The sequence below is a fragment of the Agrilus planipennis genome, unplaced genomic scaffold (genome assembly GCF_000699045.2).
Source record: "Agrilus planipennis isolate EAB-ADULT unplaced genomic scaffold, Apla_2.0 scaffold212, whole genome shotgun sequence".
NCBI lineage: Eukaryota > Metazoa > Arthropoda > Insecta > Coleoptera > Buprestidae > Agrilus > Agrilus planipennis.
Window position 1 is genome coordinate 353,372 of NW_020439461.1, and position 25,905 is coordinate 379,276.

General features: G+C 32.5%; 6 protein-coding genes and 1 long non-coding RNA gene across 8 annotated transcripts; 4 read left to right on the forward strand and 3 right to left on the reverse strand.

The window, feature by feature from the left end:
- Window positions 1-204: 204 nt before the first annotated feature.
- Window positions 205-2,944, forward strand: LOC108741499 (protein lethal(2)denticleless). The gene is made up of 3 exons (XM_018476320.1): window positions 205-498; window positions 550-696; window positions 912-2,944. Exons 1-3 carry the CDS (start codon window positions 456-458, stop codon window positions 2,687-2,689), a joined length of 1,968 nt encoding a protein of 655 aa, XP_018331822.1. The 5' UTR covers window positions 205-455; the 3' UTR covers window positions 2,690-2,944.
- Window positions 2,945-3,135: 191 nt separating this feature from the next.
- On the reverse strand, window positions 3,136-10,436 carry LOC108741501 (acylglycerol kinase, mitochondrial). Of its 2 annotated transcripts, XM_025979043.1 has the most exons (6): window positions 10,043-10,436; window positions 9,470-9,987; window positions 9,263-9,383; window positions 9,087-9,200; window positions 8,920-9,027; window positions 3,136-3,476 (listed from the first exon to the last, which is right to left on the reverse strand). In XM_025979043.1, the coding sequence occupies exons 1-6, from the start codon at window positions 10,150-10,152 to the stop codon at window positions 3,152-3,154; spliced, it is 1,296 nt and encodes a 431-aa protein (XP_025834828.1). In that variant the 5' UTR covers window positions 10,153-10,436; the 3' UTR covers window positions 3,136-3,151. The 2 variants fall into 2 exon arrangements, with proteins under 2 accessions (XP_025834828.1, XP_018331823.1); XM_018476321.2 differs by lacking the exons at window positions 8,920-9,027; window positions 9,087-9,200; window positions 9,263-9,383; window positions 9,470-9,987; window positions 10,043-10,436 and adding exons at window positions 3,644-3,757; window positions 3,820-3,940; window positions 4,027-4,544; window positions 4,600-4,979 and having other exon boundaries at window positions 3,136-3,584.
- Window positions 5,071-6,705, forward strand: LOC112905849 (anaphase-promoting complex subunit 10-like). Its single transcript, XM_025979046.1, has 3 exons — window positions 5,071-5,412; window positions 5,750-5,986; window positions 6,299-6,705. Exons 1-3 carry the CDS (start codon window positions 5,316-5,318, stop codon window positions 6,508-6,510), a joined length of 546 nt encoding a protein of 181 aa, XP_025834831.1. The 5' UTR covers window positions 5,071-5,315; the 3' UTR covers window positions 6,511-6,705.
- Window positions 10,437-10,511: 75 nt separating the features above from the next.
- On the forward strand, window positions 10,512-12,148 carry LOC108741504 (anaphase-promoting complex subunit 10). The gene is made up of 3 exons (XM_018476325.2): window positions 10,512-10,855; window positions 11,193-11,429; window positions 11,742-12,148. Exons 1-3 carry the CDS (start codon window positions 10,759-10,761, stop codon window positions 11,951-11,953), a joined length of 546 nt encoding a protein of 181 aa, XP_018331827.1. The 5' UTR covers window positions 10,512-10,758; the 3' UTR covers window positions 11,954-12,148.
- Window positions 12,149-21,771: 9,623 nt separating this feature from the next.
- LOC108741491 lies at window positions 21,772-23,116 on the forward strand. The gene is made up of 3 exons (XM_018476311.2): window positions 21,772-21,871; window positions 22,070-22,198; window positions 22,475-23,116. The coding sequence occupies exons 2-3, from the start codon at window positions 22,111-22,113 to the stop codon at window positions 22,783-22,785; spliced, it is 399 nt and encodes a 132-aa protein (XP_018331813.1). The 5' UTR covers window positions 21,772-21,871; window positions 22,070-22,110; the 3' UTR covers window positions 22,786-23,116.
- A 106-nt stretch (window positions 23,117-23,222) lies between these two features.
- Window positions 23,223-24,624, reverse strand: LOC112905846 (the record flags this gene model as incomplete). The annotated part of the gene is given in 4 exon segments (XM_025979039.1): window positions 23,223-23,793; window positions 23,881-24,002; window positions 24,169-24,251; window positions 24,520-24,624. Coding segments are annotated over 4 exon segments (426 nt in total). The 3' UTR covers window positions 23,223-23,596.
- A 294-nt stretch (window positions 24,625-24,918) lies between these two features.
- On the reverse strand, window positions 24,919-25,905 carry LOC112905847. Its single transcript, XR_003232043.1, has 3 exons — window positions 25,820-25,905; window positions 25,496-25,650; window positions 24,919-25,361 (listed from the first exon to the last, which is right to left on the reverse strand). It is a non-coding gene; the product is annotated as an uncharacterized LOC112905847 (long non-coding RNA).

Genomic DNA, 25,905 nt, shown 5'->3' on the forward strand with positions numbered 1-25,905 from the left:
TCAGTAAGTAACACAAATTATTGGTCCAAAATTTGTATTGAAGTTAGGAAAAGTATCCACAGTTGACGTCTGGCTCTCTATGGTGACTTCTCAATTTGAATGTTATGGCATGCTGAACCATTGATAGCATTGACATCTAACTGATTTCTAGAAAAATTATGAATATTCTAGAGAATGTTCTGTAACCCTCAATTTTTAGCTGTTGACGGATAGCTGCTTTGTTAATGTTTTGGTTAAAGGTATTAAAAAGTGCGGGAATATTCGGGAGTAGATATTCTTAAGTTCTTTTCGTGTGTAGTTAAAGAACCACAATGAATATTGTGTTTTTTTTAATTAAGTAATTGTAAAATGTAGTGCATTCAAATGTAAAGTGGTAAATAGGATATTATTTTATAATAGATCCTTAAATAAAATTTAAATATACACACCCGGCAGTTCTTTCAGTTTTTTGGAAAATGAATGATATTCGTTCGTTCATTAGCCAGCAAAGAGGTTGTGGTAAGTATTATTTTTGAAATTATGATTTTTTTTAAGTTGATGAATTTTTAGTACGCTGGAGTAATATCAATACCGCTCTCAGCCGTTTAAGATGTCCAAAGAAAGATGAATATTCACAAATTTTGCCTTGTGAAAACAACTGGACAACAGATATAGTGGAGCCTCCAATTTTTGCCTGTAAATTTGCCCAAAAAGAAGGTAAATAGATATTTTTAGAATACAATAAATTAGTGTGGGTTTTTGAATTTAGATACATCATAAATGTGTTAAACAGTCTTTGAAGCTCAAGTATTTATAGTGTTATGAGTTGTGAATAGTAATGTAATCTGGCGCTACCTCTGCTCCTCTTAACTCCTGCACTACATAATGTATTTTTAATAAGTGATAATGTATGCATTTCTTTTTTACCGTAGGTTACGAACATATTTTGGCTCTCGCCAATGAAGACGGCAAGTTGGCGATCCACAACATGAATGGCACTAAACAACGATTTGGCTGCGATGCACATCGGAACGCGATTTTTGATTTAGCGTGGATGTTTGATCAAATGAAATTAGTCACTGTTTCAGGTGATCATTCGGCATGTCTCCAAGATGTGTCCGAGTCAGGCATACAACCAACGCAGATCTTTGAGGGACATACACGTTCAGTTAAGACAGTAGCATTTCGCTATAACGATTCCAGCGTTTTTGCTACAGGCGGGAGAGACGGGACTATTCTTACGTGGGACGCCCGTAGCAATCAATCTTTAATTGGAAAAGTTGATCGTTGTCTTTACAATACACACAGATTTAACAAGTCACTCTCCACATCAAAACCCAAACGAAAAAAGAATATTATGTGCACAGCCGTATCAGGGGCAGATTCTGTAACAGGTCTAGTGTTTCAAGACGAATACTCCTTAATATCATGCGGAGCAGGAGATGGGGTAATAAAAGTGTGGGATATGCGTAAAACTTACAGCAATTATACCCACGATCCAGTACCAAAATTCGTTTTGCCGCATCAAGGATCTACTGCAAAGAATGGCTTTAGTAACCTCACCTTAGATCGGTCTTGTATGAAATTGTATGCCAACTGTTTAGATAACAACATTTACTGCTATAATGTCGGGACATACAATACAACGCCATACATGAAATATTCTGGACACGAGAATAGTACCTTTTATATCAAGTCCAGCCTTAGTCCCAATGGCCGGTATTTAGTTAGCGGAAGTAGCGACCATAACGCATACATCTGGGATGTTGCCAGTTCCACTCCATTAATAAAATTGGTCGGTCATCAAGCAGAAGTCACCTGCGTTGCGTGGTGTCCATCTTATGAAATTGCTATTATTACATGTTCTGATGATCTCAAACACAAGTTTTGGAAAGTCGGCGATGAAGAAACGTCAGATAATTGGGAAGTTGAAGGTGCTGGGGTAGCCATGCGTATTAAAAAGAAAAAAAGGCATCCTCCGCGTCGTGGTTGCAAAAGACGTTTAAATACAATTTTTAAAGAAAATAAAAATGAATCAGTAAAGAGATTTATAGAAAGTGGTGAAGGAAATAACATCAAAATTTTTAAATCGATGTTTGGACCCAAGAAGCTTTTTAGCAGTATCGACCAAAACTCTTCAGAATGTTATAAATCAGCCCACGTTCAAGAAGTACCTGATATACAAGATGAGAAATACGAATCGCCCTGTAAAAGACTGAAAGAAGATAAAGAGAATGATAATAGTTCATTTAATAAAGATGATGATACTGATATACCATCAAAACGAGTTAAGTTAGATTGTCCTCATCAATCAGAAGTTACTAAAGTAACATCTCCTTTGGCATTAATAGACTTTGATGAAAGTTCCTCAAAGACAACAGTGATATCTGATTTGCCAAATTTCGTCATTGACGGCAGAGCTCCACACTTAAATGTATCTCCCATTAAAAAGGTTGAAAAAGACTGGTTAAGTAAAATACGAGATGAAAAAGGTTCTTTGCCAAATGTAGAAACTGTTGACTGTTCTCCCAAAAATAATACCTGTACCACTCCTAAGTCACGGCATAAGTTTAAAGGAACTAATCCGTCCTCGCCCCATAGTCCACTCCTGAAATTTTTCAAAATTACCAGTAGTAATACTCAGCCTTGCTCACCTAAATCACCAAACCTAAGTTCCTATCCTTGTCATTACTCTACAAATTTAGTTTAGGTTTAATTACTTTTAACGCGTTTTTAAAACGATTATTTTGTGACATCTTGACAAAAATGGTCAAGGTGACTGTTTATATGTTAGTTCTATTCAATTAGAATCTCTGTTGATACGTTTGTATTCTACGAATTAAATGATGATAAAAAGCCGACTACTTAAGTTAACGAGAATTACTGTAAAGGATATTGAAGTTTTTTTTTATTAATGTAGAAAACTATAATTGATCGTATAGCCGTTTATATGGAGGGGTACCGAACCCACTTCTAATGTAACTTACACTTTAGTATTATCCTTGATTTATATGTTTTTATAATTCAATACCCTGTAACCGAAATAATTTACAAAAATACGATTTCTTACATTAAGTTTACTTAAGTCATAATTGTAAGAGTGTTTGTATTTATGAATAGAAGAGTGCTTATTTTTCATGTGAAAATAAAATAATATATGTTATATAAGTTCTTATTGCACTAATTCAATATCAGATTTTCTACAGAACATCCGTAAGGCCCTCGGCATTAGCGTAATTTTAATTGGTTTCACTTCATAATCTTCTTTGTCAATGGAGTACCAAAATTCTTTCCCATGTTGTTGATTCGACTTTGGAATGATTTCTATCTGTTTAGCTTCGATTACTTCACTGTAATTTCTGCCGAATCCTTTTTCCGATTTCCACCCCTGAGACACAAAATTTGTATAATCGACAGTTTTTGGGCCTAAGGTTAAACTAAGTTTTGCAGGTTCATCGTTACTTTTCGCATGATCAACGTTAGCGACTATGTTACTGGTGAAAAGTGAAAAATCCACTGTTGATATTTCCTTCTCATGAATTTCCTGGCATTCGTCGTTTGCGACGGTCGTTAATTCAGCAACGCGTTCCTTATACGGCATAAATCTTGAAGAAGGTTTTGATAAATCATCTGCATAAATGGCAATTAAATAATTATTTCATACCTGTGGTACCATCTTCTATTTTCATTTGGTTTGGCTTGACAATTTGAACATCCCTTACATGGCAAGGTGTAGTTAATTGTTGCTTTGCAGTCCCAATTTAAATCATTTTTAAATCTGAAAACAAAAAATTACCATCAGATAGCCATTACAAATACCAAAAGTAATGCAATATGCACCCATTAACTAAATAAGTGATGTAACTTCTTAAGGGTCCAAAATACCAGTATTTATCCTTTCTGGCTTCTGCATCTCTAAAGGCACCCCATTCTAAGCAAGACACTGCATAGATTGGCTTTCCTACATTAAAAACGACGATTAAACTTTTCTTAGCTTATGCTGTTTAGAGCAGTGTTATAAAAGGTCATCCATTTTTGGCCACTTACCAGAATTCTCAGTCTTATCAGTAACTTCAATTTTCATAACATCTACAGGTTTGGTACATGCTTCAACTACAGCGAGTGAAGCATCAGCTAAACTTTTTACATCTTTTAAGTCACCATCACCAGGAAATAGTGTTTTTCCAACAGTATTGTGGCTACCAAGAGGCAGGATACCTAGTGGAACTGCATCTGTCTGTACATCTTCCAATCTTCTCATTAATCCAGAAACAACTTCTGATAATGTTCCATCTCCACCAGCAACAACAATGGCATCAGTATTTTTCAACTCTTCCATTAATCTTTTAGCGTGGCCCTCCGATTCCGTTTGAATCACGTCCACGCATATTCCAGCAACATACAATATGGGGGCGCAATGTTTTTGAAATCTTTTATGTGCTTTTCGTTTATTTGCATTAGGATTTAGGATAATAGTTATGTTTCTAGGTTTTGAATCTTTCGAAATCGGCTCTTTCCCATACTCTAATGCTTTCATACAATATTCACGCATAAGAAGATTCGTACTGTGGATGTAGGAATATTAAAAAAATATCAATTACAAAGTAAAAAATATCGTACTCATAAGCATTTTTTGCGTAATTGCAACCATAAACAAAACACACTGCACCAAGTGTAGACTTTTTCCAATGGTTTCTAACACCTTTCAAAAATTTGATTATCACCGACATCACGTAAACAAATTTTAAACTTTGAGATATACGAAACTATACTGTTCCACGTCTTATAGAGAAATGGTTACACTGTTTTCATTTTTGCAATACAATATTTTTGTTAACTGTAAATAAGCGAAAATACTGGAGTGAGTTTTTAAAATTGGACAATTTGTAACACCATCTAATGACATATTACAACGTGACATGTTCATGTATGCACATCAAATCCTAATGAAAATGATTTAAATATTTTATTCAAGGATCTTATCGTCTTATGTACTGATGAATTTTGTATTCGTTTCAATTTTCGCAACTTAATTTTCTTGCTTCAAATTTCAAATGATTAAGCCAATGCGACTTATGCAGCATTTCATACTTCCGCTTGCTTCTCCTCTCATTTCCTTTTGATATATAATGTAGCTGTTGATCAGCTGATTTTGGTGATTTGGAGATAGAAAAGCCGGTCGTATCGTTATGGTTTTAGGTGGAAAACTCGTATACATTTCTTATTCACTGTGAATATTACTTCTTTGTTCGTTATTTATCACAAATAATAAAGCGCCATTGGGAATTTCAACGAACATTTGAAATTATTTATTTTTCTTACAAAATTCATTCAAAATGACAGAAGAGCTTGATCCCGTTGTAAATGAACGTTTAGGCAAAGTTAGAGAAGTCGGTAATCAAGCAATTTGGAGTTTGTCATCTTGCAAGCCAGGTTGGTGAATTTCTAATATTTAAAAATAGAATTGATCCTAGGAAGCCCCAACGAGTAGTATAAAATAACTGAAGGTCACATAAAAAAATTAAGCATGCTGTCATATAGCTGTCATCATAGATATAAACTGTCATTTTCCATGTGTCCTTCAAATTTTTTTATCCACAAATAATACCCCATTGCCGGATTTACTTTAAAATTTTATATACTTATTCCTTTGGCTGTTATATATTTTCGTAAAATGCATGCTATTAAGAAGTTATATCCACAGTTATTACTATTTAACGCATTTCAACTGCATGATTTTAAATTGATAAACCACATTACTGAAATCTAGGTTTTGGAGTTGAGCAACTTCGTGATGATCGAAATGATACCTATTGGCAATCGGATGGGCAACTTCCACATTTAGTTAATATACAATTCCAAAGAAAAACCACAATAAGCGACATTTACATTTATACAGATTATAAATTAGATGAAAGTTACACTCCTAGTCGTATTTCAATTAGAGTTGGTACCCATTTCAATGATTTACAGGAAGTCGAAGTAAAAATGTTATCAGAACCTTCAGGTAATTATGAAATCCGTGATTGTTATTTTTGTTTTATAACTTATTAGACAAAAATAAATCAAATTGATGTATAATCCTCTTAATAAGATCGAATAATCATCCGTGCTTTATGGTGCCATCTTTCAGATGATTTTATTGATTTATCTAATTGATTGAAAATTGTTAAATTATTCATTAATTCTACGTTATTTTCACTGAAAAACACAATTTAAACGAATATTATGAACTTAAATCAACCCAGTATAATTTTATAATCGGTCATGTACCAATTTTGGTACTTAATCAATTACTTGACAGTTTTCATGTTTCAAGGGTGGGTTCATATTCCTATAAAAGACATTCGTGACAAACCTATAAGGGTGTTTATGATACAAATTGCTGTAACTAGCAATCACCAAAATGGTCGTGATACGCACATGAGACAAATTAAAATCCATAGCCCAGTTGAAGGATTGGGAATCGCCATGGACAATTTTGCTAAATTTTCTAGTGTGGCTTGCCAACAATACGCTACTATAAGATGAAAATTTATAAAAATAGAATGTAAATTTTGTTTGTTTTTACAAATATACTTAAGCATCTTTTAAAATAATCATTTGTATAAGTTTGTTAACAAGTGGAAGCTTGTGAAGTTTGAAAAGGTCATGATTATGATGAAAACCGGTCTGCATTATTTTTGTAATAAAAATTAATGTTAATAAAGAAAGTGTATCAATTTACTTATGTTTTTTTGTTATATAGCTTTATCTATAGTTAATTTATCATTTACATACTGTTCAATTTAGTTGACCAAAGATTGATGCCACCTACTAGGCGTTAAATGAAGCTACAACGTACCATAATGAGGTTTAACATGTTTAACAATGTTATAGATCAAATGTAACAATGAATAAGTCATTGCTGCAACAATGAGGTTTCGAAATGTGCAATAATAAATTTTGACAGGTAGAACAATAGAGATTAACTACTAAATCAATTTTTTGTTCTATGTTTAATACTTTTAATGTATTTCTCCTTATAAAAATTATATACAAACATTTCATATCCATGTGTTTTGCAGCAGTAGTTATGAATAAAGAAATAATTCAATTCATTTAAATAAATTTACATCGAAACAAGCGTAAACGTACAAAGAGAAATTGTTTAGTAATCAAAATGAAACGTCACAAATGTTTAAACTGTAGCAATAAATGTCAGTCAAAATAAACGAAGCTACAATGTGAAATAACGATCAACCATGTTGATGGCGGACTTTAACATTGAAAAAGTCATTGTTATAACAATTAGGTTTCGAAAAGTGCAATAATGGATTTTGATCATAGAGATAAGATCTCTAAAATTTTGATACATACTCCCAATAAAAATCGATTACGTACATTTTTTGTTTTCTCGTTCTAAATATTTAATGATATGATTCATAATTAGATTTTATTGTGTTTTTATGTCCATAATNTATTTAATTGTATGTAGATAAAAGATTTAAAAATAATTGTCGGTTCTCCTGCTGGTCAAATTCTCTTGAAACTCAATCTATCGAGTTTTTATTCGATATTGTTCGTATTCAAAAATGATCAAATTAGAATTCCGTGATTGACAACATTCATAAACAAGCCATGAAATATCGTTATCATTTCTGAGTAATCCATAATTTCAAAACTATGCTAATAATATGTAGGTTCCATTTCATTTTGGCATCCATCGTTATTCCGAGGTTTCTTATTTTAACCATAGATTTGGTCGGCCAAATCAGCTAAAGCATTTTCTGATAATAAATTGTGTTTTGTTTAACAGCCAAAAAACCTAGTGTATATTATATTTCTAATATTTTATAAAAATTTGAAGTGAGCAAGATTGGTCTGCAGTTCTCCATTTTCTTTTTATTGCCATGTTTATAAACTGATATTATAACTCGGGCTAAATTCCGGATTTTGAGCATCTACTAAAAATTGAAGTAAATGGACCAATTAAATGAGTTTTAATAATATTGGCATTTGTGTTGTAAGAACTACCAGCTGTATTTTTAAAATTCATTATTGTAACATCAATTTCGTGATTGTCAGCATTAAAAACATGGAACTTCATAGTCAGGCTGTACACTAGTTTTATGAAAGTTCATAGCTAGGTTTTCAGCAACCTTAATGAAATAGTTATTAAATTTGTTTGCTATAGTCTTTGTACCACACTTATCCCCACTCTTATCGTAGATAAGGTTAGGTAGATCCTGAAGAACAAGCGTCTTATCTAGGATTCCCATTTTCTTTTTTCCAACCTCCAAAATTTCTTGGAGTTATCTCTTATGCTATAAATGTTTTTTGTCATGGTTTACTTTCGCTAATTTAAATAATTTGTAGTCTATTAGCATATATTTTATATTCACGCTTGTAAGTAGGATTTGGCCAACAGATTTCCATTTTATGTAGAGTTCATTAATTAATTATTTAGTAATATTTTTATAGACATCTATAAAATAATAATTTCTATTTTCGCTGTCTTTTGTCCCTTTTCCAGAAAATTCCCGGGGAATTAATAAAATTATATAGGGTTGACATGGAGAATCCCAGGTTTCGGTCTGAGTTTTGAAGAAACACTATTTTTTTATTTAAATTGAAAGTCAAAAAATTCAGTTACAATTCATCCAATTTTGAAATAGCAGGCAGTACTGAGCTCGTCAATAATTTAGTATTTAATTGAATATACAAAAAAAAAATTCAAAAATAATGGTCTACTAAAATTGTTCGATTATGGTAACGTGCCTATCACGTTGAGGTGAGCTACGCCGGGATTCGTTTCAACAAGTAGATATCCATATTTTTAAATGGACCTTGTTGGAGCATATGTAATCCTCAAATGTAGCATCGTACTACAGATGGCGCTCACCACGCCATTTGTAGTATTTTCTTAANGCATGATCAACGTTAGCGACTATGTTACTGGTGAAAAGTGAAAAATCCACTGTTGATATTTCCTTCTCATGAATTTCCTGGCATTCGTCGTTTGCGACGGTCGTTAATTCAGCAACGCGTTCCTTATACGGCATAAATCTTGAAGAAGGTTTTGATAAATCATCTGCATAAATGGCAATTAAATAATTATTTCATACCTGTGGTACCATCTTCTATTTTCATTTGGTTTGGCTTGACAATTTGAACATCCCTTACATGGCAAGGTGTAGTTAATTGTTGCTTTGCAGTCCCAATTTAAATCATTTTTAAATCTGAAAACAAAAAATTACCATCAGATAGCCATTACAAATACCAAAAGTAATGCAATATGCACCCATTAACTAAATAAGTGATGTAACTTCTTAAGGGTCCAAAATACCAGTATTTATCCTTTCTGGCTTCTGCATCTCTAAAGGCACCCCATTCTAAGCAAGACACTGCATAGATTGGCTTTCCTACATTAAAAACGACGATTAAACTTTTCTTAGCTTATGCTGTTTAGAGCAGTGTTATAAAAGGTCATCCATTTTTGGCCACTTACCAGAATTCTCAGTCTTATCAGTAACTTCAATTTTCATAACATCTACAGGTTTGGTACATGCTTCAACTACAGCGAGTGAAGCATCAGCTAAACTTTTTACATCTTTTAAGTCACCATCACCAGGAAATAGTGTTTTTCCAACAGTATTGTGGCTACCAAGAGGCAGGATACCTAGTGGAACTGCATCTGTCTGTACATCTTCCAATCTTCTCATTAATCCAGAAACAACTTCTGATAATGTTCCATCTCCACCAGCAACAACAATGGCATCAGTATTTTTCAACTCTTCCATTAATCTTTTAGCGTGGCCCTCCGATTCCGTTTGAATCACGTCCACGCATATTCCAGCAACATACAATATGGGGGCGCAATGTTTTTGAAATCTTTTATGTGCTTTTCGTTTATTTGCATTAGGATTTAGGATAATAGTTATGTTTCTAGGTTTTGAATCTTTCGAAATCGGCTCTTTCCCATACTCTAATGCTTTCATACAATATTCACGCATAAGAAGATTCGTACTGTGGATGTAGGAATATTAAAAAAATATCAATTACAAAGTAAAAAATATCGTACTCATAAGCATTTTTTGCGTAATTGCAACCATAAACAAAACACACTGCACCAAGTGTAGACTTTTTCCAATGGTTTCTAACACCTTTCAAAAATTTGATTATCACCGACATCACGTAAACAAATTTTAAACTTTGAGATATACGAAACTATACTGTTCCACGTCTTATAGAGAAATGGTTACACTGTTTTCATTTTTGCAATACAATATTTTTGTTAACTGTAAATAAGCGAAAATACTGGAGTGAGTTTTTAAAATTGGACAATTTGTAACACCATCTAATGACATATTACAACGTGACATGTTCATGTATGCACATCAAATCCTAATGAAAATGATTTAAATATTTTATTCAAGGATCTTATCGTCTTATGTACTGATGAATTTTGTATTCGTTTCAATTTTCGCAACTTAATTTTCTTGCTTCAAATTTCAAATGATTAAGCCAATGCGACTTATGCAGCATTTCATACTTCCGCTTGCTTCTCCTCTCATTTCCTTTTGATATATAATGTAGCTGTTGATCAGCTGATTTTGGTGATTTGGAGATAGAAAAGCCGGTCGTATCGTTATGGTTTTAGGTGGAAAACTCGTATACATTTCTTATTCACTGTGAATATTACTTCTTTGTTCGTTATTTATCACAAATAATAAAGCGCCATTGGGAATTTCAACGAACATTTGAAATTATTTATTTTTCTTACAAAATTCATTCAAAATGACAGAAGAGCTTGATCCCGTTGTAAATGAACGTTTAGGCAAAGTTAGAGAAGTCGGTAATCAAGCAATTTGGAGTTTGTCATCTTGCAAGCCAGGTTGGTGAATTTCTAATATTTAAAAATAGAATTGATCCTAGGAAGCCCCAACGAGTAGTATAAAATAACTGAAGGTCACATAAAAAAATTAAGCATGCTGTCATATAGCTGTCATCATAGATATAAACTGTCATTTTCCATGTGTCCTTCAAATTTTTTTATCCACAAATAATACCCCATTGCCGGATTTACTTTAAAATTTTATATACTTATTCCTTTGGCTGTTATATATTTTCGTAAAATGCATGCTATTAAGAAGTTATATCCACAGTTATTACTATTTAACGCATTTCAACTGCATGATTTTAAATTGATAAACCACATTACTGAAATCTAGGTTTTGGAGTTGAGCAACTTCGTGATGATCGAAATGATACCTATTGGCAATCGGATGGGCAACTTCCACATTTAGTTAATATACAATTCCAAAGAAAAACCACAATAAGCGACATTTACATTTATACAGATTATAAATTAGATGAAAGTTACACTCCTAGTCGTATTTCAATTAGAGTTGGTACCCATTTCAATGATTTACAGGAAGTCGAAGTAAAAATGTTATCAGAACCTTCAGGTAATTATGAAATCCGTGATTGTTATTTTTGTTTTATAACTTATTAGACAAAAATAAATCAAATTGATGTATAATCCTCTTAATAAGATCGAATAATCATCCGTGCTTTATGGTGCCATCTTTCAGATGATTTTATTGATTTATCTAATTGATTGAAAATTGTTAAATTATTCATTAATTCTACGTTATTTTCACTGAAAAACACAATTTAAACGAATATTATGAACTTAAATCAACCCAGTATAATTTTATAATCGGTCATGTACCAATTTTGGTACTTAATCAATTACTTGACAGTTTTCATGTTTCAAGGGTGGGTTCATATTCCTATAAAAGACATTCGTGACAAACCTATAAGGGTGTTTATGATACAAATTGCTGTAACTAGCAATCACCAAAATGGTCGTGATACGCACATGAGACAAATTAAAATCCATAGCCCAGTTGAAGGATTGGGAATCGCCATGGACAATTTTGCTAAATTTTCTAGTGTGGCTTGCCAACAATACGCTACTATAAGATGAAAATTTATAAAAATAGAATGTAAATTTTGTTTGTTTTTACAAATATACTTAAGCATCTTTTAAAATAATCATTTGTATAAGTTTGTTAACAAGTGGAAGCTTGTGAAGTTTGAAAAGGTCATGATTATGATGAAAACCGGTCTGCATTATTTTTGTAATAAAAATTAATGTTAATAAAGAAAGTGTATCAATTTACTTATGTTTTTTTGTTATATAGCTTTATCTATAGTTAATTTATCATTTACATACTGTTCAATTTAGTTGACCAAAGATTGATGCCACCTACTAGGCGTTAAATGAAGCTACAACGTACCATAATGAGGTTTAACATGTTTAACAATGTTATAGATCAAATGTAACAATGAATAAGTCATTGCTGCAACAATGAGGTTTCGAAATGTGCAATAATAAATTTTGACAGGTAGAACAATAGAGATTAACTACTAAATCAATTTTTTGTTCTATGTTTAATACTTTTAATGTATTTCTCCTTATAAAAATTATATACAAACATTTCATATCCATGTGTTTTGCAGCAGTAGTTATGAATAAAGAAATAATTCAATTCATTTAAATAAATTTACATCGAAACAAGCGTAAACGTACAAAGAGAAATTGTTTAGTAATCAAAATGAAACGTCACAAATGTTTAAACTGTAGCAATAAATGTCAGTCAAAATAAACGAAGCTACAATGTGAAATAACGATCAACCATGTTGATGGCGGACTTTAACATTGAAAAAGTCATTGTTATAACAATTAGGTTTCGAAAAGTGCAATAATGGATTTTGATCATAGAGATAAGATCTCTAAAATTTTGATACATACTCCCAATAAAAATCGATTACGTACATTTTTTGTTTTCTCGTTCTAAATATTTAATGATATGATTCATAATTAGATTTTATTGTGTTTTTATGTCCATAATTAGATTTCAAATACATTATTAAATAAATAAATAGATTGGATTGAATGATTTATCCTTGTTTACAAATACGTCACATCATCCTTCTTTGGAAATAGGTAGCTATTATATATATAAAATATGTTTGTTGAAACATTATTTAAATAAACTTAAATGAAAAATAAAATAAGAAGTCTCTAATTGTCAGTAAATTTTTATTAAGAAATTATCATTTTTATAAAAATATTTCTGCCTTATAGGTTTGTATTTTACGGAAGTATTTCTTTTTTATTAAACTATAATGTTTTATTCTGTTCTGGAAAAAGATATTATTCACTTCAGTGCCGTTTTGAGTTCCGAAAATAAGTTGGAGGAGTTGAATCTCACTTATCAAAACAAAGTGAAGAGACCACTTCTCCACTTACTCTACAGAACTGGAGTTTTGTTTTATTAAATCGTCCACCATCATTTCTGAAAATAATACCAATCATTTTAATTAATTACATACTTATATAAAATATATTGTGTTATTAAACAAGTTCAAGATGCCTATTTAATAACACAGTAATACTCTAGTGTTACCGTTTCATCACAACGTATTTAACAGACAGAACACGAAAAAGAAGGAAAATTAAACTAAAAATTCCTCCAGTAATTCTTACCTGGATGTATGAATACCTATATCACACATGCATCATCGAGCTTATCATGAAACAGATAAGAATTATTTAAATATGTACAAAATTGGCTTATACGAAAAAGTTAACGTGTAGTTGTTAATCGTAACGCACGTACTAAAAAGTGATTTTTCAGGTAATCTCAATATTATTCGACAGAACTTGAATTCATTATTTAAATATTTCACTTAGTTTCGGGATTGAACTGTTTTGAAGGTAAAATAATGAATAAATAAGAAAAGTACCACAAAACTACAATATGGTGTCCCTATTTGAATTTTATCTTGGGCAATTTAATGAAACTCGCAGAATTTTTCAGTTATTTAGCACATAAACGGTGCTATCAGTTGTGTAACACATCGTTATCTTTCTTTATTATTTAAGATTAGATAGGTAGTTTAAAGTTTTTTGTAGCCTCAATTGAAATTAAGCTGCTTTTTACAGAGAAAATGTATTATTTCAGGTGCCCAAGTACCTGCACGATATCTTTACACGTTATCGTCTCCAAGACTCGTTAAATTTGTTTGTTCAAAACGGATAAGAAAAATTAAAACGCGTGTTATCTCTATTCCAATAATACTCAGCACTAAACTCATCAATTTCACCTAACTACATAAATTTATTGACGTTTTATTGATAGAAAACATGAAAGTAAAAATCAAGCACACGTTTATTACTGTTTTAAACTTTAAAACCCTTTTATCTTACAGAATATTAAAAACAAAAAATTATAGAAGATAGAATCATACTTCATACAGGTAATATGAAATAATTACAATTAACGTAAAATAATTTTTAATTGTTCGTTTTGAATTCATGGAAGTACTTGATACACCTGAACTTATAGTTTTGTGGAAAATTCATGAAAATTCTACCTGTGTTATCGCAAGAATACTTTCTGAATGTGTATATAATAAATTTTTACATGAGACATTTATAGAAATAGTTTCTAATTTCCACCAACAACATTATTTTATTGCAATTTTAACGGAATAATTAAGAACAACGTGTAGTTGCTCTTCTTGAAACATTTAATTTTATATAAAATTTTCCTGAAATATATTGAATTTACTAAAATCTAAAAGAGACTTTTTTATATTTGACAAAATTTTAAATAACTAATAATAGTATTGACGTAATCTTTACCTTAATGTAATAATTCTCAATTATATACAGGGTGTTTTCAGATAGAAAAAGTACGACTTACCTTTGAATAAGTCAAATGTGCAGAAATGGTCGTTATATGGGTACGTTTGATAAATATTTTATAATATGAATGTTGAATAAGCAAGCTACCTTCTCATGGAAGAGTTAGATCTGGCATATTCGAAAAAATCAATGTCAAAGATCAACTCTTCCACCCAAAGGTGGAACGCTCATTTTGTAAAGTATTCACTTTGATGGCAAAGCTACAGTTTCTGATTTGGAATATAAACGAACTAATCGATAATAATATGTAATGATCATTTTTATACCAGACCCATCCTTGTCTGCTATCGGTTTCGATAACCAATAAAACGCGTCCGATTAGGATTGGCACTTGTGACTAACATTACTTTGCGCAATTATGTACACTAACAGGTACCAAAAGTGCTGGTGCTACGTTTGAGGTGTGCATATTATATCGTAAATTAAATAAGTAATAAATTCGCGAAAGCCTTTTTATTTACAGAGAAGGAAGTACCGAAAAGGGTTATTCCCTTTTGATTTTAATTCTAACGAACGTTAAATTAATTAGGTTTTAATCATAAAAGTATAGATATAAAAATATTTTAAATCAACTTGGAATGAAATCAGACATGATTTTTTGGATTCACGGTTTATTTTCATACTGAAAGAGTGGCTCACTATCCGAGTACATCCCGGTCACCTAGAACAAAATTTAATTGAAATAAATGAAAGGTGCCCAGCTCAATCGTTTTTAGGTCAATAAAAACTAAGCAAATAAAAAAATTTTACAAAAAAATCTATGAAATTACCTTGCATTTCATATGTTATACTTGTACAACTAAACGTAGCAGTTTATCCATCATTTTTAACAAAACTCTGTTTCAAATGAATCTTTTAATTGTACATAACCCTCTTGTTTATTCTTTTACTCGTTTACTTCAAGGATAATATATTTTGTCCGTGAAATTTGAGCTTACATGCCTCCATAGGTAGATATGTATAAATGTATATACACATCTATAAAGTTAATTAAATCGTATTAAATGTTTCAATGATAATTTAACAAAATATAGCACATTTCTGTCGTTATCATTTTAGTACATTACCTTGATCGATAAGTAAATAATAAATCGACAAAGCTTGCTTTATTAAAAAAAAAATACAACGTGTAATTATACAACACGCTACTGAAGTGAAACTTCTTCAAACACACAAACATACCGGGATAGGGGTTAAGGAATTGGTTTAATGGTATTATTTGTACACTATGAATTTAAATTTTACACTATACATGCCGGAGTTGCCTGTAACGAACGTTGCATTGAAGCGCGCTCACGGCTCAAGCGATCCCCACTACGAGACATCCGTTACATGATGTCGTTACATTGCAACTCGCATGAAACGAACTTGCCCTACCGTGCGTAAAAAAGTGTCACTTCAAAAAACTTTACGTATTATAATAAGTAGATATCCTTTATAAAGAACATTTACATATGTTCTCATGTAAATTTTAATGTGTTCTAAAACCCACAAGCTTTTCATTATACTGACAATGAGAAGAAGCGAGTTGAGTTTAATCATACGCAAAGTTTTTTTTTCCATTTTTTACAGGGCAAAAATTAAACTTTCACTAGGTAGACTAAGTGGCAATTCCATATAAAAATCCTTCGGTTATAAAAATTACATCGGCTACCTAACAAATATATTTACAATAGTTGCCGTTTTTGAAAGGTCATAATTACTTGCATTCAATTATTAATTGCATAATTTTTGCGTATTAATAATCTATTTTTTAAAGTAAATTATGTGAATACGTTTATTTTGCAGTTTAAAATAATATTCGCCCAGCAAGAAAGTTATATCGCTTAAGTAAACAAAGTAACGATTGTTTAATACTTCGAGGAACTTCCTAACTTAATTTTTCTATTTAAAGAGGTATATTCTTATCTTATTTAATTATATCAGATATAATTATTTACCGTGGCTTTTGCAAATAATTTGATTGCACATCAATCAATTGTAGGAAAATATTATTTTCTTTTAAACTGATAATGATAACTACTGTTACATATTAAAATCTACTAATTTTAAAGAAGTACCTACATTAAATATGAACTTCAACAAATATGACGAATAAAAAGTATTGGGTATGTATCCACTAAGTGTGCCAGTTGGATTTCTACATTTAAATAAATAGTTCTTCTGCAATGTTACAGAAAATATTTTAATTTTTCTTTAGTTTCATCATCATCATAAGGTCGTCAGTCCTAAGACTCATTGGAAACGGATCTTCACTCTTCCCTATCCTGAGCTAATTTTCTCATTTTCCTAAATTATACTGAATATTCTTATGCAAAATGTGCATACATTTTTTCGTTTTATTCAGAGCTATTGCTTGTTACTGTAAATAATCGTATTTGTTTACGTTCGTTTTAATTAGAAATTAATAACGAAAATTTTAATCAAAGCTCAATCTGTGTATGTAAACAGAATAAACAATTTTAAGTACATGTGTGTCTGTCTGTCAGTAGGTACTTTACGGGCTAATTTGTAGTAGTCGATGGCGATTTGCAATGTGAAATGTTTCGTTGCTCCTGGATGACAGCATCCTCAGTGACGACTTGACTGGTAGTTATGACGCAACTGTGGCGTCATTATTTTTAATATCATAATCAACTGAAATGGTTTAATAGAAACTCTTCTATTTCCACTGATTTATTGAGTTGATTTTGTTTGTTTTGTACATTAAAATATTAATTGTTCGTGATCACATTCCAATATATAAAACATTGTTATAATTGGTATATTTAATTAAAAATAAAACATCCCTCCATTTAAAGCAAGCACATAAAGCAGTAGAATAAATTAGCGTATTTAATTACATAAATCCTGTATAAATTTTATTTTAGTTTTCATCGTATTACCTATATGCATTGCACAGAACGTTCGGTCGAAGTGTTATCTAGCACTCGTCCTCGTTTTCGTCATAATGTTTTTTTTTTTATAATCAGATAACTCCTGTGACCTTATGAATCCTACTCGAGAAATACATTTGTCAATATGTGTAAAATACCGGTTTCTGTGTTTATTCATTTCAGTTTAAATATAAATTAATGTTGAGTCACCTTAATATGTTATAAATTTTCGAATTATACGCCGCTTATTAAAACATACTTTTTAGTAAAAACTCTCTTTTGTTATATTATATATACAAGTAAATATCTGAATATTATCTGTTTTTCTATTAATTTTTCTTTGTTTAAAGTAGTAAATTTTTAAAATGTCCATTTTTTAGTGCAATTATAACGACCCTTAAGATGAATTTTTACTTCAAAAAGATTAGATTTCTTATTTATCTTACTGAAAAGTTCCTAATTAGTAGACGCAAAAATCGATTAACCAATTCTAATACAAGTCTATTGTAGATATATAAAAGCCCGTTACACATTGAAAATAGAAAACTATTAGTGACAGTACTAGAAATATGGTATTCTTGATTAATGAAGTTCTTATGTACTATGCAGTTTATAACATTTGTAAATAGTTTTCACCAACGAAGGAATATGTGTCGCAATCATTATTAAAATACATATAGGCAGTTTGTCATATGTGTATCTATTTTACTTTATACATTCTTGCAAATGTTATATAAATTACCAAACTGGTCAAAATCGTACACGTGCGCATTTTTGTTCAATAATTTCTCTGTATTTTTAATCGAGACCAACCCTATAGCTTCTTTATTTGAGCTACCCTAATTTCGTTGGTTTCACCACGATATTTTACACATATTTTTACATCTCTACCTATTTATTGCATTTAATATAATTGTTTAACAATTCGAAAATTCACGAGCGCGTTTTATTGTTTAGAATTATTGTATCATTTGTTAAATAAAACACGGTCGTTATTTACTTCAATCGTTTGTAGCGTTTAAATGTTATTTTATCGTATTGATTAAGATCTCTTATCCTGTCTATTTGCAGAAAGTGAAATTTGCTTACAGTTATTAACATTTCAAAAAATATTTACAATTAGATCGGCAAATACTCTAGAATGTTTTATGCTTGATTGGCTGCCTTTACAAAATTAATTAACAGACTGATGTACACACCTCTTACTACTTCTTTTAATTAATATTTTATGAGTTAATTTCTAATTATTAAATAATATTATTCAGTTTTATACTTATATTACTATTTATATTAACAACAGAGAATATCATTTTTAAAAGATCCTTCTAACTGTTATTGTGCATAGTATAATTTTGCTTCGGTATGAACGAATGTGATGTCGTGATGTGGCACTAGAGACAAAAAAGCTACTTATCTAATAAGTAATGACCTCTCGACTGTCCTTGCTCGGGTTTAGTCAAGTTTGTGCTTACAGTTAGTAAGCGTTTGTATTCGATGAATGTATCAGGTACGGTAAAATTAATTGTACGTCGTTATTATCCTGTTTTACATAAATCCTGTACAATCTTTTGTGCAGTTGTCTTCTTCCATGAAAAAAGGTAGGATGTTTTGTCTTGGTACTTTTAATTAGTCCCACATCCTTAAATATTTGTAAATAGTAATCTAATCTAGGCCTACCTCTACTCCTACATATAGTAAACTTTATTTTTAAGCAAATAGTTAAAATTTTTCCCATTATCTGAAGATCACCCTTTATATTATATGTACCTAGCTGCAATAAGAACTTGCGTGGCAATTTGCAATATTTTTAAAAATTTTATTATCATATTGTCCCATAACGATATTAAATCAATTAGATATATTTAAATATGTGCTGCTTAATTTAAACTAATATAACCAATACTCCAACAGGAATGTTAGACCAATTCTGGAAGCCTTATGTTGCGGGAATTTGATTGCAGTCCTTATATTTGACTGGGTCTAATATATCCACTAGAAGCAGATGCAATGAAGGTAAGTGGAATGCCTTTAATTTATGGATTATGATGAAAAATAAATTATACACCGAGCAAATGACATTTCAGTTATGTTCTATTCAAGCACTACATAGTCCAATTCAAAAGTTTTATCTTCTTTAAGTATAACCAAAAACTGTTAATACTGCTAGATTCCATACATACTTCACCTTTCGGAAGTTTCAAAAAAACTGTTTGGCAGACCACAAATTCAGTGCGGGTCTTTATGTTTAAAAGTTTCACGTAATTTTCGCATTGTATCAATTAAATTTTGTTTTATTCAAGATACATTCAAAATCTGGTTCCACTACGTTATTTTTAATATATTTTTACCGTTCCGAAACACTTTCAGTTTGATTGTTTAACAGGTCGATAATTGACCTGCGCGTCTTTATGCATAGAACTTTTGCCTAATTTTCACCTTACATCAAGCAAATTTTCATCTATCTATGTTGTATTCAAAAACTGTTGTCACTATGTGATTCTTCATGCATTTTCACGTAAATTTTATGACCTTGACTTTCAATATAGTTGCTCAACAGGTTGAAAACTGACGTGCGCGCTTTATGTCTAGAAATTTTACGTAATTTCCACATTGTATCTTCTTTTTACTTTTTACTTACCTTTTTCACATACATGCACCCTTTTAGTGTTTTCCAAATCCTCTTTATCTCCAAGAAATTCCATCATCATAAGGTCATCAGTCCTAAGACTGGTTGGACACGTACCTCTACTCTTTCCTATCTTGAGCTAAACTTCGCATTTCCCTAAAACTAGAACAGCCCACATCCTTAACTATTTGCGAAGAGTAATCTAATCTAGGTCTACCTCTACCAAGAAATTCCAAGAGCGCTTTTTTTTGCTTTTATAATTTTCCTTATTTTCGCGTTTAGCAGTGCCGGAAAGTACTTTCTAGACACCGCACTTTAAAACTGATTGCACCATTAGAGTCTACGCACTTCTTCACATACCTGGACCCCTTCAGTGTTTTCCAAATCCTCTTTATCTCCAAGAAATTCCACGAGCGCTTTTTTTCGCTCTTATAATTTTCCTCATTTTCGCGTTTAGCAGTGAAGGAAAGTACTTTCTAGACTCCGCACTTGAAAACTGATTGCACCGTTAGATTCTACGCATTATCATACATACTCAGACCCCTTCAGTGTTTTTCAAATCCTCTTTATCTCCAAGAAATTCCACGAGCGCTTTTTTTCGCTCTTATAATTTTCCTTATTTTCGCGTTTAACAGTGCCGGAAAGTACTTTCTAGACACCGCATGGGAAAACTGATTACACCGTTAGATTTTACGAACTTTTTTACATACTTCAACTAATTCAGTGTTTTCCAAATCATCTTTATCTCCAAGAAATTTCACGAGCGCTTTCTTTCGCTCTTATAATTTTCCACATTTTCGCGTTTAGCACTGCCGGAAAGTACTTTCTAGACGCCGCACCTTAAAACTGAATGCACCATTGGATTCTACGCACTTTTTCATATACCTGGACCCTTCAGTGTTTTCAAAATCGTCTTTATCTCCAAGAAATTCCACGAGCGCTTTTTTTTGCTCTTATAATTTTCCTTATTTTCGCGTTTAGCAGTGCCGGAAAGTACTTTCTAGACACCGCACTTGAAAACTGATTGCACCGTTAGATTCTACGCACTCTTTTACGTACCCGAACACTTTCAGTGTTTTCCAAATCCTCATTATCTCCAAGAAATTCAAAGAGCGTTTTTTTTGCTCTTATAACTTTCTTTATTTTCGCGTTTAGCAGTGCCGCAAACTACATTCTAGACACCGCACTTGAAAACTGATTGCACTGTTAGATTCTACGCACTTTTTTACGCACCCGAAACCTTTCAGTGTTTTCCAAATCCTTATTATCTCCACGAAATTCAGCGAGCGCTTTTTTTTGCTCTTATAATTTTCCATATTTTCGCGTTTAGCAGTGCCGGAAAGTATTTTCTAGACGCCGCACTTTAAAACTGATTGAACCGTTAGATTCTACACACTTTGTTACATACTAAGACCGTCTCAGTGTTTTCCAAATCCTCTTTATCTCCAAGAAATTCCACTGCGCTATTTTTTGCTCTTATAATTTTCTTCATTTTCGCGTTTAGCAGTGCCGGAAAGTANATTATATACAGGTTTTTGAGACTCTGATGTTTACATCTACATTCCTCCAGCAATAAGAAGCAAATAAGGATGTCAGCCATCAACAGAGTCTATCTACAAACGAAAGGTAATTATTTTGATCTATTTTTTTTTTAATTTGTCCCTTCCTTAGCTATCTTTTTTATTCTTTTTTATTTTAATACTTATATCATTTTAAGGCTGTATATTTTCATTTATGTTAAGTTTCTACTGAAAACTTAGTTTCTTGTTTTTACTTACTTGTGTGAAATCTTTTATTTAATTTACTAACTCTAAGACGTTTTAGGGATCTCACGTTTACTTCAGGACTCCTCCAGCACGTGAAGGATGTCAGCTAGCTTGTTAATCTTCGGTGGAGTCTGCCAACACCAGAAAACGAAGACCATCTTCCTTGGGGTCCATCGACAAGTACAAGGTAGTCTTTATTTATTTTATTCTTTAAAACTCTTTCATTTTTGTGGATTCTATTTATTAAACAGATCTTGTTTTCTTTAAATATTTTCTTTATTAATTAACTACTTTGTGCTTTTTCGTTTTTATTTTTTTACTTTAACACTTATTATAAGGTACTTGTTTTAAATGGTTTCTTTCTTTTTATTTGCTTTTACTTTTTATTCAAACTTAATTTCTCTTTTTCATTGATTTTTTATATAATCTTTAATTTTATTTACTAACTTCGTTTTTTTTTTAGTAATCAAGGCAGGAGAAGGTAAACAGCTAGAGCGTCACAATCTGCAAAGTTACCCAGGACCTGTCATGGAAATCGGACCTGCTGGAGGTGTGGTCAACGCATCAGGAAACAGCGGGAAACACCAGCATCCCCAGGACATCACTGGACATCGAGGGACCGAACCAGCGGACTCCGGGATCCGAAGTCTTCGGGGTATGAAGACCCCAGGATTGGAAGACTTCGAATTCCAGGATCTCCAGGTACGAACACGTCGAACTTCGAAGATTTCGAAGTTCGAAGGTCGCGGGATGCGAAGATCTAGGAATTGGTAAGTCTGTGGAGTTCAAGACTTCGAGATAAGAAGTCTTTGTACTTCCGGGTTTTCAGGGTTCGAAAATCCAGGGGTGGGAAAACGCCAAAGTTACTTTGGCGTTTTCTTACTTCGAAATTTTCGAATTCGGGGAACTCGATGCAAAGACTTTTCTCTCTCGAATACATGAACTTCACGGTCTCTCCAATTTCGAAATCTTTGCACCTTCGGGACTTTTTAACTCCGAAATCTTCAAAATTCGACGTTTTCGCACTTGGAATCCAGTAATCGCGAAGTCCTCCAATCTTGGGAGTCTCCAGACCTGGAGGACTTCGGATCCCGGAGCGGGGCGGGGCGGGGTAGGGTGGGCCGGTAACAGGGAGGGGAGGGTCGCCAGGGGGAAACAAAAAACAGGGGGGGAGTGTACGTCATTTTTTTAAAAATAAATAAAACAATATATAAAAAATGCAATTTTATTTTAATTTTTTTAATGGTGCATCCCTACATCGAACGTTTTTGTTATTAAACGCCGGTGGGGGACGCGGGTCCCCTGTTCGCGCACGGGACCATTTTTAGCAGGATTGAATGCCCTCCCAAGTAGTAACAGCCATCCTCCAATGACCAGGAACTATCTTCCAAGAAGTAAGAAGTTCCTTACAACTTCTTGGATCACCATTCAGAGGCTGGACTTATACCTATGCAAACGGGAATCACTTTCAAATTGCTTAAAAATGATCCTATCGGCAGAAGATGCGGTACAAGTACCGAATCTCCCGCGGATAGGATCACCTTCAAGCAACTTGAAGGTGTTCCTATTCGCAGAGGGATAAGTCTTACCTATGAGTGGCGATCCTCGATGTTGGAAGGGACCTCTTACCGTTGGAAGACGGTTCCAGCCATTGGAAGGTGGCCCTTACCATTGGGAGGGATTCGCACCCGTTAAAAACGGTCCCCCCGATGGTGATCCCACGGCGGCTGGTGTCCCTGATGTGTTGGAGCCGTCCTGCTGTAGACTTGAAGTCCCTTCTATCTGTAAAAAAGTCCTAAAGTTAATAAAACAAATGTAAACAAAAAAAATAGTTCTAATAATTGATAAGTAAAAATAAATAAATCCTACCTTCACGAAGATGGTCCCACGATGGCTGATGTCCTTCCTGGAGTTGATGATGACGATCCCATGGTGCATTTGCTGAAGAAGTTATGAAGTAGACCTGGAAGTCCCTGGTACTTGCAGAAAGCCTGTAGAAAAGAAATTAAGTTCTGAATAAACTGGTCAATTAGTAAATAATAAATAAAGTCAAAGTAAATAAAAAGAAATGATTAAAATAAGTAAGAGGTAAGTACCAAATAAAAGATTGAAAGCATAAATAAAGACATGAAGTTTTTAAAAATAAATATGTCCTACCTTTTGTTTGTTGTGGCCCCCTCCGTCAGGCTCCCATGATGGTTTGACATGCTGGAGTAGTCCTGAAGGATACTTGAAAGTCCCTACAATCAAGAAAAGGTCCTAAAGTTAATAAATGATTTAATAGATTAAATAAAAATAAGTAAAAATAAAAACTACGTTTTGAATAAGAAATTAAAGTAAAAAAAAAGATAAGGCTCACAATAAGTAAGGAAAACAGAAAAGAAATACATAAAAACATAATAAAGAAGAAAAATATGTTTCAAAAAGTCAAAACCAAAACAAGAGACATGTTTCTAATTAACACCATACTAAAGTACATAAAAAGATTAAAGTATAAGTACATCTTACATTTCCTTTATTCGCAGACTTCATCGACGGCCGTCTTCGTAATCTGCAGTTGGTGGACCGTGTTCTCCATTATATTGAGATGGTCGACTCTGTCGAATACCTCCACTAAACGAGAGAGGTACTGAAATAAAACTGAAGACCTGTAAGAAATCATGATGTAAGTAAATGAAATAAATGATTGGATAAAAATAACTAAGAAACAGACATTAAGTTCTGAATGAAAAGTTAATAGAAATAATAAGAAAGAAAAGAATAGCTTTAAATAAGTAAAATATAAGTGTTAAAGTAAAGCCAAAAAAAGACAGTCTTACAGNAATGGTGCATCCCTACATCGAACGTTTTTGTTATTAAACGCCGGTGGGGGACGCGGGTCCCCTGTTCGCGCACGGGACCATTTTCAGCAGGATTGAATGCCCTCCCAAGTAGTAACAGCCACCATCCAATGACCAAGAACTACTTCCCAGTGGTTAGAAGTGCCTTACAACGACTTAGATCGTCATTCACAGGCTTGACTTACACCTATGCAAACAGAAATCACATTCAAATTGCTTAAAGATGATCGCATCTGCGGAAGATAAGGTACAAGTACCATACTCCGGCAGATAGGATCACCTTCAAGCAACTGGAAGGTGTTCCTGTTCGCAGAGGGATAAGTCTTACCTATGAATGATGATCCTCGACGTTGGAAGGGACTTCTTACCATTGGGAGGCGGTTCTAGCCATTGGAAGATGGCTCTTACCGTTGGGAGGGATTCGCACCCGTTAAAAACGGTCCCCCCGAAGGTGATCCCACGATGGTTGATGTCCCTGATGTGTCGGAAGGGTCCTGATGTTCCTTCTGCCTGTAAAAATATTCTAAAGTTAATAAAAGAAATAAATGTTAATAAAGAAAAAAGTAACTTATTAATTAGTTTTAAAAAGAAACAAATATCTGAAGAAAATTTAAAGAAAGTCTAAAAAAACAAATATATACTACCTTGACGAAGTTGGTCCACCGATGGCTGATGTCCTTCTGGTATTGGTGATGACGATTCCACAATGGTTGATGTCGCTGGAGCAATCCCGAAGTCGATGGCTGATGTCCTTGATGTGTCGGGAGGGTCCTTGATGTAGACTTGAAGTTCCTTCTGCCTGTAAAAATATTCTAAAGTTAATAAAACAAAAGCATTCCATAAATGTTAACAAAGAAAAAAATGAGTTATTAATTAGTTTTAAAAAGAAAGAAATATCTGAAGAAAACTTAAATAAATGTTAAAGTGAATAAAAAAGAAAGTCTAAATAAAAAACAAATATATACTACCTTGACGAAGTTGGTCCACCGATGGCTGATGTCCTTCTGGTATTGGTGATGATGATCCTACAATGGTTGATGTCCCTGGAGCAATC